At 44.5% G+C, this 12,740-nt stretch overlaps 1 protein-coding gene across 8 annotated transcripts in view; it reads right to left on the bottom strand.

Moving 5' to 3' along the window:
- Nucleotides 1–12,740, bottom strand: part of CDK6 (cyclin dependent kinase 6) — a 158,644-nt gene that overhangs the window by 25,343 nt on the left and 120,561 nt on the right. For all 8 annotated transcript variants that reach the window (XR_009155072.1, XR_009155073.1, XM_058183026.1 and 5 more), the window contains one exon: nucleotides 1,111–1,161. Coding sequence is in view for 6 of the 8 variants with exons in the window: in XM_058183026.1 (XP_058039009.1) it covers nucleotides 1,111–1,161 (51 nt within the window). In the remaining 2 variants the exon portion in view is untranslated. The remainder of the gene's footprint in view (nucleotides 1–1,110; nucleotides 1,162–12,740) is intronic.

Genomic DNA, 12,740 nt, shown 5'->3' with positions numbered 1-12,740 from the left:
TAGACCAATTCTTGAATATAGTTTGCCTGTCTGGAACCCATACCACATTTCAGATATCAATAAATTGAACGTGTCCAGAAATATTTTACAAGAAGAGTTCTTCACTCCTCTAAATACAACAAAATACCTTATGCCACCAGACTTGAAATCCTGAATTTAGAAAACTTAGAACTCCGCCGCCTTCAACAAGACATGTGTTTAATTCATAGAATCATCTATTGCAATGTCCTTCCTGTTGAAGACTACTTCAGCTTCAATCATAACAATAAGAGCAAACAATAGATTTAAACTCAATGTTAACCGTTTCAATCTTGATTGCAGAAAATATGACTTCTGTAACAGACTTATTAGTGCTTGGAACACACTACCTGACTCTGTGGTCTCTTCTCAAAATCCCCAAAGCTTTAATCAAAAACTCTCTACTATTGACCTCACCCCATTCCTAAGAGGTCTATAAGGGGCGTGCATAAGAGCACAAACGTGCCTACCGTTCCTGTCCTATTGTTTCCTTTCATTATATCCAATTAATATAGTTATTACATACTTATGTTCATATATATGCTTATATAGTTATTTCTATGCTTATGCTTATATATACTGTTGTGACAAATAAAAATAAATAAATAAATAAAAATAAAATCTCTAAGAATAAGCATAACTTTTAATATTTGTAGGATTCCTACTTCAGCAATGCTGGCATAGAATGTACTTTAAAAATTAAAACTTATTAAAAAGTTAAACAAAACAGTAAAGTTTGGTGGCCTCCATATACTCAAACTTTAATACAAAGTCTTGCTGAAGAAAGATTGAGAAAGGACGATCTAATTTTCTTCACTGAAGGATGCACTTGGTGGGATCCAAGGTAAGTTAATTGTATGCAATTCCTATTGAAAACAATGGAAGTTTTTCCTGCCTGATCATATGTCACTGCTATCAGTGGGACTTACATGGATCTTATTCCAGATGCAATCATCTTGGAATACCTACAGTGTAATAAGTTTAAAAGCAATAACCTGGATTCCTGTGTAACAAAATGAGTGAATACTGTACACTTATTAAACAATCAAAAATTAATTGACAAATGACCTTGACAGAAAATGCAATACTTACTCAAAGATTTTTCCTAGCTGATCAACATCTGAATTACCACGGAAAAGCGGCCTAAAAAAAAGAAAAAGAAAGCACACACATTTTCAGCACAGTAATTAAAATATACTTTAAGATCACCCATCTAGCTTTCTCCTATGTTTTTCCAATACTAGTTACTTTAGTTTCTTCAATTTCTCACTGCCCCAAAGAATACATTTTGAACCTCATCCAATGCACCCTGTTCCCAAGTTCAGCACTGAACTTTTAGACAGCTGCTTTTCAGTCAACTTCTACCACCTGGTGTCAGAAAAAACCAGTATGTTCACCGAGGCAAAAAAAAAGTCCTTGTTTATTATAACCCCTCTAAAGAAAATGTTTTGAAGGATGGTTTTTGTTAAAATCATTTGCTTTATAAATTTCTCTGTGACAACACAGATACTTTGGGTTAATACGCGATGCTGTTTGTAGACATTGACAATTTGATATTAGTAGCTATAAATCATTTTATTTTTCTTTAATTAATGGATGTCAGTTACTGAATGTCAGTTACTGAATGTCAATTACTGAAACCATAGATACAAAAACTTGGGGTTAATCTGAGGAAACTCCCTAAATTCTGCAGTTAAAAAAGCCCTTGTATTAAATTGGCAATTTTGCAAGACTCATACCAGTTCTTGAAGAATTATTAATCCTGAGCCAGGCATGAATAACAAAGCATTTTCAACAGATTAACTCATTGGAAACCACCTCACAGCATGACAAAATCTAGCAAATATGTTACATAGGAAAGGGAAATTCATGTTTAGCAAAGAAACATTTCTAATCCAAACAACTGTACAGAGCCACAAGAGCAACTCTAGAACTGCCAATACAGCAGCCTCAAATTCTGGTCTGAAAGGAAGATATGGAAACCAAAAGAAATTAACCTCCAAAGTAAAATGTCGGGTAGCTATGTGTCATTCCAAAATTCTGTATGAGAGGACGTTTGGGAAAAATAAATCATCACCAGCTTACTTAGATACCTTGATTAAACATATGCTTGTGATATATAGCTTTGGAACTTTGTTTTTATTTCTTTCAAAGAATGCCAGAACCTATATTATTACAGTTTGATATATATAGAACAACTCAGAATCCAAAGGCTAAGAAAACACTTCTCTATAAAAATTTGTAATTTAAAAGTTTATAAAAGTCATCTTTTTATTGAGAAATAACAGTTCTCATTTGCCATAGTATGGAAGAAGCAAGCTGCTAAGCAACAAGGTCAAATAAGCAGATTTATCCCACCACTATCCCATCCCATTTAGAAAAAAGGTGGGGGTGGGGGAGAAGGAAGGAAGTGACTATGTTAAGAAAAGACATAATATCATTCATGAGTTGATGAAAGTCAGAAGAAATGTAGAAGCCATGCTGAGATTATAGAGAGACATAGAAGAATAGAATAGAATAGAATAGAATAGAATATGGAAGGGACTTTGGAAAACTTCTAGTCCACCCCTACATATTAACACACACACACACACACACACACCATATACACATATACAGGTACAAACACATACACATCAGATATACCATAACTCTGCAAAGTCTTAGAAGGAAACAATGGATGGAAACTAATCAAGGAAAGAAGCAACCTGGAATTAAGGAGAAATACCCTAACAGTGAGAAAATTAACCAGTGGAACAGCTTGCCTTCAGAAATTGTGGGTGCTTCATCACTAGAGGTTTTCAACAAGAGACTAGACAGCCACTTGTCTGAAATGATATAGGGTTTCCTGCTTGAACAGGGGGTTGGACTAGAACAGAGGTCACCAACCTTTCAGACTTTAGGAACCACTGAATTCATAATTTTAAATCCCGTGGACCACTAATATGATCCACCTAATGACGAGCTAGATAGGTTTGGCTAGGTGGTCATATGAGTGGGTGGGCATAGTCAATTTAATGTCACTCAAGTCAAGGGATACCTTACCAACCTCTCCTTGCCCCTCCCTTCCCAGCCACTCATCGCCTTCCCACTCGGGCTCCTTAGGGCCTCAACAGGAAGCTGTTGCTGGAGCTAAGCAGCCATCATGAGAAAGGGTTGGCAAAACAGCTCAGTTCAAATTAGATCAGACCGAGAAGGAGGTTCAGCAGAAGCACCTCACTGAGGACTAGGAGCATAGGCTTTCCAAGCAGTGGGAAGATGTTAGAAGTGCAAGGCCAGGTACCGGTGCTTGGAGGCTCAGCGGGCTGAGATGGTCAGTCAGTTTCAGGCCATGATGCAGTCCCACTGGAACAAGGACCTCCAGCCTTCGCCCAAAGCCCTGCACCAGGAGGCTGAAGCAGATCTCAAGTCAGAATTCCTGCCCCCCTCCGACCCACACAAAAAGAACCCAAATGGGGGAGACTCTTTGCAGCATCACAAACGTATCCAGCCCAAGGGCCGTAGTTTGAGTGCAATATAAAAAATGCAAATAGTTTTCCTGTGGACCACCACCAAAATTTTCTCACCGACCACCAGTTGGTGACCGCTGGACTAGAAGACCCCCAAAGTCCCTTCCAGCTTCTAATCTATCTATTCTGTTCTGTTCATTTCCTATTCTTTTCTTATTCTATTCTTCCCTTCCCTTCCCTTCCATTCTATAAACAGGGTATAACATAAAGGAGTGAAGCTAAAACTTTCTGTAAACAAAACATGTCATCTCTACTGAACTGCCAAACTGAACTCCAGACAAAATTTAAAAAGATCTTTAAAAGATCTTTAGCCTTTAAGCATAAAGATCAACATAAAAACAAGAGAGGGGAAAAAACCAAACTAAAAATAACTTGAGTTGAAATATGGTCAAAATCTAATCCCTCTTTTTTTTAAAAAAAAGGGGGAAATAATAGAATGATTCAAGCAGCTGTCTTTTGTCATTTTCTACCTTTGTAATTAAGGATTAATATTGACCAACAGGATCATTTTGACCAATTTTTATTATTAATGCCAAGCAGTAACAATGTGCCACTTAAACTGATAAAAAATACAGGTCCCAGTAATTAATTTCAATGTGAATGGTAAGAAAATAGGATTTTTTTACAAATGATCAGGAATAGATAAGAGAGGAAATCTTGTTTTAATTCCAAATTACAGAACTACTAAATGAGTATGTGTGTAGCTATGTCATTTTGTGGCAATATATTTAATACACACATGCACCTACAAATAGATACTTTCTTGTTATCAATGTAAACATAAAGAGATAAAAAACCAAACAAGATTAAGAAAATATTGTATATTTATATATCCTAAAAGTAAGACAAAGTTTTTTTGTGTAAATAAATGGTAGCTGAAAATATTATGCAATTCTTTTAAAGATTTTATGGTTATAGTCATACAGTAAAAAGCAAATAAAATCATTCACAGGTTTTTAACAAACAAGTCTATAAGAATGGGACGCATACAAGTAGACTTCATTTACCAAACAATTGGGCCAACCAATTGGGCTAGAATTTTCATTGCTTAGCAATGCAGTTGTAAAACACTGCAAATAGTCCTCATTTTATGACCACAATTGAGCCCAAAAATAATGTTGCTAAGTGAGACATTTGTTAAGTGAGTTTTGCCCCATTTTACGAACTTTCTTGCCATAGAGTTGTTAAGTGAATCACTGCAGTTATTAAATTAATAACATGGTTGTAAAGTGAATCTGGCTTCCCCATTGACTTTGCTTGTCAAAAGATCACAAAAAGTAATCACATAACCCTAGGACATTGTGACTGTCAGTTGACAAGTGTCTGAATTTTGATCACATAATCATGGAGATGCAGCAATGGTCATAAGTTTGAAAAACTACTGTGTTTTCCTGAAAATAAGACCCTGTCTTATATTTTTTGAACCCTGAAATAAGCGCTCAAAAGCCTGATTGGGCTTATTATCAGGGGATGTCTTATTTTGGGAAAACAGGGTATTATAAGTCATTTGTTTCAGTGCTGCTGTAACTTCAAATGGTCACTAAATGAATTGTTATAAATCAAGGACTACCTGTATGTTGTGTGCCTATATCACCTAGCAATAGCAATCCCAACAGTCCCTCATTAAGCCAGAATCACAAGTCATTAAGCAAGGATCTCCTGGCACTACTTGCTGGCTTCCAAGAAGCAAAGTCAACGAGAAAGCTGACGGGAAGTTGCAATTCCTGGGCAGTTTGCAAGCAGGCCAGTGGTGGGTAAGTGCTGTGGAGTGAAGCCAATTCAAGGTGTGGCTGTTGCAGTATGGTGTAAGTGCTGCCAAGTGCTGATAACTGTTGCAGGGGTGGGAGGGCATGCCACTATGTGGTTCTTCCTTTTTAACTACTGGTGGGGGTTTGAACTGATTGGGTGGGAGCTTCACCCAAGTGCCAATCAAAGAAGTCTTGACAGCTATCCAAAACAAATATAACCCCCCAAGCACATCCTAGATCTGACCAACCACTGCCTATCCAACACATACTTCATCTATAAAGGACAAAAATACAAACAAATAGAAGGAGCACCCATGGGATCACCCCTCTCACCTGTCATTGCCAACCTCTACATGGAACACTTTGAAACCCAAGCACTAGAAAAATCTGATCACAAACCCAAACTCTGGCTCAGATATGTAGACGACACCTTCATAATCTGGCCACACGGGAAAGAAAAACTTGACAAAACTTGACAACTTCCTCACACACCTCAATAGCCTACACCCCAAAATACAGTTCACCATGGAAACAGAAGTTAACAACCAACTTCCCTTCCTAGATGTCTTAGTCTACAAGAAACCCAATGGCTCCCTAGGACACACCATCTACCAGAAGAAAACACACACAAACCGCACGCACTCTCACACCACCACCCAGCACAGATCAATGAGTGTAGCCAAGACACTCATCTCTAGAACAAAACGCTTAGCTGACGAACAACACCTAAAAACCGAACAACACACTCTCACAAACGTACTAACATCCGATGGATTCCAGAGAAATAAGATTACCAAACTAATCCAAAAAGAACCCCCCACTAAAATCCAAGACAGAGAACAAGAGAACGGCACAGCCCTGCTCCCATATATAAAAGGCACCACAGACAGAATCAGCAATATCCTCCACAAACATAACATCAAGACAGCATTCTGCACAAACCAAAAAATATCCACCATCCTAAGAAACCCCAAAGACAAAATTGAGTTAGAAAATCAAGGAGTATATGAAATCCCATGCACCACATACATCGGACAAACCAACAGAAGAATAAGTGCACGCATTGAAGAACACAAGAACTCAGTCAAAAAAGAGGAACCAACTTCTTTCCTGGTCCAACACCTTAAAGCCACAGGACACGATATTGACTTTAAAAAGTGAACACTTTAACAACAGAATAATCAGAGAAGCCATCGAGATAGAAAAATGCCCACACAGCATGAACAAACGAGATGATACCTCCCACCTACCAGCCATTTGGAAACCCACCCTTATTGACAAACGAGTCCCTAACACGAGGAATGACACCAGACCCACACTCACGAGGTCCACACAGGATGTCACCACCACACATCCACCCAGAAAGCAGACCCAAACCCACACTGATCAGAAAGCACGACCAAGGACCAGAAGCCAGACCGCAGCTGCAACATTAGCCATTTCAAACCCCTCCAATCCATGCAGACAGACACCCACTATGAAGAGGTAGCACGACCACAAACATGAAGCCAAACAACAGCAATGCAGCTCACCAGCTCAAATCCCCCTGCAATTCAGACTAATTTGAGCACAACCAAGCCCCCACCAACACAGGACACACCCCCAGCCAATCAGAGCACAAAAAACCCCCCATCCAATCAGAGCACAGCCAAGCTCCCACCCAATCAGTTCAAACCCCCACCAGCAGTTAAAAAGGAAGAAACAGCTGCAATCACACATTGCTCCCAGAAGCACGAAGCTGAAGCCTGAAGATGACGAATGAGACTTCGTCGAAACGTCGCCAAGACACTTCCAATTTTACGCGGGAGAAAACCCGAATAACCGAAGACCTACATACAAACACCCGCGAAAACCTCAGAAAACACACACACACACACACACACACACACACTCACACACACATATATATAGCATATATATATAGAGTGAGCAGCGAAAAGAAGCTACTCTGAAAAGCTAAAGAATCAGTTTTCAGCAAATGAACCAGCAAACATGTGGAAAACTGTTAAAAATATCACCGGCTATGGCAAACCTCCTTCCCAGGCTGAAGGTAATCAACATCTGGCAGATGACCTGAATGAGTTTTACTGCAGGTTTGAAAGGAAACTACAGCCACCTATCTCCACAACCGCCATTTCAGACACACCATGTCGTGTCCCACTCCTCCGCTGACGGCCGGGTCAGGGAAATCCGAATCAGGCTTGCCTCTGCAGCTCTGCCCAAAGTCCTAGCAAAGTCCTCAGAGCAGGCAGGAGACCAGTAAGTGACTTCAGCAAGATAAGTTCGACTTTTGCCTGACTCAGAGACTGCCAGAAAGCGATTCCGCACCGTGATGGCGTTCAGCCGGCGGTAGTCACAACACAGGCGCAAATCCCCCATCTTCTTTTTTACGAAGAGGACCGGGGCCGACAGAGGGGACTTGGAAGGCCGGATGAACCCTCGGGCCAGATTTTTGTCCAGAAAGTCCCTGAGGGCGGCCAACTCGGGCTCGGACATGGAATACAGGCGTCCCGTTGGCAGTGGGGGGCCGGGTTGCAGGTCCACGGGGCAGTCGTAGGGCCGGTGCGGGGGTAAGCGGTCCGCCTCCTTTTCGCTGAAGACGTCAGCGAAGTCCTGCAGCTCAGGGGGCACGGCGACGGCCAGGGTGAAGACGTCCTGGCCGGCGCAGGTGTGGCGGATGTGGTTGACACACTGCAGGCTGGGGAACGAGATGGCGTTCCGCGACCAGGCCACCTGAGGGTCGTGTGTCCGCGAATCGCCTCCTCGTGGTCCCCGATGGCGAGGCGCAAGGGCTGTGTGGCGAAGTTAATGGGTCCGGCCACCAGCTCCCTCCCGTCGATGGTCTCAACGCTCATCGGAGGGTCTACCGGAACCAAGGGGACACCAAAATGGTCCATGAAGGCCCGGTCCATAAAGTTTGTGGTGGCCCCCGAATCCACCAGCGCGTGCGCCGGGATCCCTTCCGGCCGGTCACCCACCCACACCCGGGTGTCCAAAATCAGGTGCCGAGGGGGCCCAGGGTCCACGTCGGCCATGTCTGGCGGGGGTTTGGTCCGTGCCCGGCCTAGGGTTTCCCCTGGGCCGGGCCTGCCCCGTTTCCCGACTGGCCAGGCCGGGATTCTGGGACGGGCATACGTGCTCCGCCGTGCTTCCTGGGGCATGCGGCGGCGAAATGGCCGGGCTCCCCACAGTACAAGCACAGCCCCCCTTGGCGCCTCTGGCTCTGCTCCTGGGCCGTCAGGCGAGGCCTGGCCGCTCCTAACTCCATGGGCTCCTCGGCGGCGGCCACGAAGCATGGGATGGCCCGGGACGGGGTCGGCACGGGTCGAGGGAGGGCGACGGTCTTTGACGGTTGCTGGCGGCGACAGGACGGGCGTTGCTGGAGACGGGTGTCGAGGCGCAGGCAGAGGGGCACCAGGTCAACGAGGGTCCGCGGCACCTCCACCCGAGCCAGCTCGTCCTGGAGCTCTTCCGAAAGGCCCCTCTTGAACGCGTCCGCTAGTGCCGTGTCGTTCCAGTCCGAATCATGGCACAGCAACCGGAATTCCGCGATGTACTCCCGGAGGGGGCGGGGCCCTTGTTGGATCTCTCCGAGGCGCCAGGCAGCCGTCTGGGCCCGCACAGGGTCTTCATACATCAGGCGGAGGTGCCCCAGAACCCTGGTAGTCCGCCAGCAAGGGGCTGTCCCTGAGCACCAAGGGCGTGGCCCACCGCGCAGCCTGGCCAGACAACAGGTTCATCACGGCCACCCTGGCCCGGTCACCTGCAAAGTCCCCCGGCCGCATTGCCATATAGGTCTGGCACTGGGCCATGAAGGCCGGGAACATCTCCATCCGTCCTGAGAACTTCTCCGGCACCGGTACCGGGCTGTGGCGCTGAGGAGGAGGAGGAGGAGGAGGTTGGACTGCTGGGGCATTCCCAGCAGCCAGTTGAGCAGTCAGCTGGGCGACTTGCTGTTGCAGTTGCTGGTTATCTGCTTGTAGCTGCTGCACAATCAGCGCCAGCTGTTGCTGATCCATCTTGTAGATGTGTGGGAGTCAGGCAAGATGTCGTGTCCCACTCCTCCGCTGACGGCCGGGTCAGGGAAATCCGAATCAGGCTTGCCTCTGCAGCTCTGCCCAAAGTCCTAGCAAAGTCCTCAGAGCAGGCAGGAGACCAGTAAGTGACTTCAGCAAGATAAGTTCGACTTTTGCCTGACTCAGAGACTGCCAGAAAGCAGATCCTTTATATAGGCCATGGGGTGTGGCTCCATGACTCAGCACTCATTAAGGCCTGCCCCTCCCTTCCTTCTGTTGCCTCCGCCTATCCAATCTTCTGATGCGAGGGTCACTCCAATCAGCTGTTGGTAATAAACCCTCCACAGGCTCACATGCTGTGGAGGAGGGGGAGGGGTCTAGCTGCTCCGTTTGCCTGGGCATGGAGTCAGGGCTGGGGCCGGGAGGTGCTCCTTCTTCTGCAGTTTGTCTGGGCATGGAGCCAGGACTGGGGCCGGGAGGCATACATTCCTCCGTGTTCGGGAGCAGATAAGAAGGCCCCGGCTGCTCTGAGGGCGGGCAAGACACAACACACCAACAACAGCCAAGCCTCCTACAACTGACCCCATTTCATTGGGTTCACAACCCCTAGTGATCACAGAAAAAGAAGTGCAGGACCTATTTCACAGACAAAATCCCGGAAAAGCTCCAGGCCCAGACAAAATAACTCCTTCTTGCTTAAAAGTCTGTGCTGACCAATTGGCCCCCATCTTCACCCATATTTTCAATAAATCACTAGAGATGTGTTATGTTCCTTCTTGATTCAAATGCTCTACCATCATCCCAGTGCCGAAGAAGCCCACCATCAAGGAACTGAATGACTGCAGACCAGTTGCTCTAACATCTGTAGTCATGAAAACCTTTGAAAGGCTATTGCTTTCCTATTTGAAAACCATCACGGATCCGCTGTTAGACCCCTTGCAATTTGCATATCGAGCAAGCAAATAGATCAACAGATGATGCTGTTAATATGGCTCTGCACTACATCCTACAGCATCTTGAGTCTCCAAAGACCTATGCAAGGGTCCTTTTTGTAGACTTTAGTTCAGCATTCAATACCATCATTCCAGACATTCTTCTAACTAAGCTAAACCAGCTACAGGTACCGGAACAGACTTGTAAGTGGATCACAAGCTTCCTAACAAACAGGAAGCAGCAGGTGAAGCTAAGCAAGATCATATCAAATACCTGTACAATTAGCACAGGGGCCCCCCAAGGCTGTGTGCTCTCCCCACTTCTCTTCTCTCTGTATACCAATGACTGCATCTCCAATGATCCATCTGTTAAGCTACTGAAGTTCGCAGATGACACAACAGTGATTGGTCTCATTCGAGACAATGATGAATCCGCATATAGACGAGAGGTCGAACGACTAGCCTTGTGGTGCAACCAAAACAATCTGGAACTGAACACACTCAAAACCGTAGAAATGGTGGTAGACTTTAGGAGAAACCCTTCCATACTTCCACCTCTCACAATACTTGACAACACAGTATCAACAGTAGAAACCTTCAAATTTCTAGGTTCTATCGTATCGCAAGATCTAAAATGGACAGCTAACATCAAAAACATCATCAAAAAAGGACAACAAAGAATGTTCTTTCTGCGCCAACTCAGTAAGCTCAAACTGCCCAAGGAGCTGCTGATTCAGTTCTAAGAGGAATTATTGAGTGTCATTTGCACCTCTATAACTGTCTGGTTCGGTTCTGCAACCCAACAAGAAAAACACAGACTTCAGAGGATAACTAGAACTGCAGAAAAAATAATTGCTACCAACCTGCCTTCCATTGAAGATCTGTATACTGCACGAATCAAGAAGAGGGCCGTGAAAATATTTACAGACCCCTCGCATCCTGGACATAAACTGTTTCAACCACTACCCTCAAAACGACGCTATAGAGCACTGCACACCAGAACAACTAGACACAAGAACAGTTTTTTCCTGAAGGCCACCACTCTGCTAAACAAATAATTCCATCAACACTGTCAAACTGTTTACTGAATCTGCACTACTATTAATCTTCTCATAGTTTCCATCACCAATCTCTTTCCACTTATGATTGTATGACTATAACTTGTTGCTGGCAATCCTTATGATTTATATTGATATATTGACCATCAATTGTGTTGTAAATGTTGTACCTTGATGAACGTATCTTTTATTTTATGTACACTGAGAGCATATGCACCAAGACAAATTCCTTGTGTGTCCAATCACACTTGGCCAATAAAAATTCTATTCTATTCTATTCTATAGCCAGCTAGGTAGAAGTACTGGGGTGGTGATCAGGGGGGGTGGGGAATACCTGCATATGGGCACTACACAATATGAAATCCCTAGAACTCCATTAAATACTCACTGCTGAATTGTGGATATAACTGTTGATACCTCTTGCCACTCCTTTGTATAGGACAGGGATGTCAAACTGGCAGCCTGAGGGCTAAATGCATCATGCACAGGCCATGCCTACCTCAGCAAAAAAAAAATATTGTGAAATGTCACGTGACGGCAATGTGACAGTGTGAGTTTAATACTTGTGGGTTAGAAGAACATTGTGAGAAGTAATACTGACATAGTTAATTCTGATTTCTAGTTTTCCAGAAGGAAGAAAAAATATTTAGAAAGATCACAAATCTAGAGAATAATTGAAAAAGTGATACTTAAGCCAAAATTAGAATGAGCCCATGCAGATTCAAGATTCCAGAGGGATCATTTCAGATTCTAAATGGAGATGGTTAACCTTTTTGGTACAGGATGCCCAAAGCACATGCGCGCATACAGGCGCGTGTGCCTGGACCCCCAAAATGCAATGCAAGCGCCCCCGCGCGCATGCATTCTGCCCCTGCACATGCACCCCGGGGGGGCCTGCATGTACCCCTCTTGCGCCCTATTTTGGCTTCCAGGTTGGTGCAGGAGGCCTTCCAGGCCCAAAACAGGGGGTGGTTTGCACGCATGCAAATCCCCCAAGATACAGTGTGCCCCCCCATGCATGCAGACCCCCTGCATGCAAGTGCACATCCCCGTATGCACCCCACCCCATGCATGTGCAGCAGAGACCCGAAGACCAGCTGGTTGGTGGGAGGCATGCGCGCATGTGCGATGGAGCAGGTCTGGCATGACAGCTGGCGTGCCAAGCGACATGGCTTTGTTGTGCCACTTTGGGCACTCATGCCAGAGGTTCGCCATCATGGGAGTGTACACTAGATAGTCATTAAACAGCATTCTTAGAAATCTAGACTGGCAAATATATTTGCCAATTTTAATTATTATACACATATAGAGAGCCATGTATAATATCTTGAATATTTAGTTTTTTAAGGCAGCAGATATGTTTACTTTCTTATAAGCTTAGGATGGCTTTTAATGTTGATCCTGTCAGAAATGGGTTTAATTTTAACTATTTTAGAATAATTTATTGCAAAGCCCTATA

The sequence above is a fragment of the Ahaetulla prasina genome, chromosome 4, assembly GCF_028640845.1.
Source record: "Ahaetulla prasina isolate Xishuangbanna chromosome 4, ASM2864084v1, whole genome shotgun sequence".
NCBI classification, from domain to species: Eukaryota; Metazoa; Chordata; class Lepidosauria; order Squamata; family Colubridae; genus Ahaetulla; species Ahaetulla prasina.
Note: the sequence above shows the minus strand (reverse complement) of the source record. Positions and strands in the feature narration are given on the sequence as shown.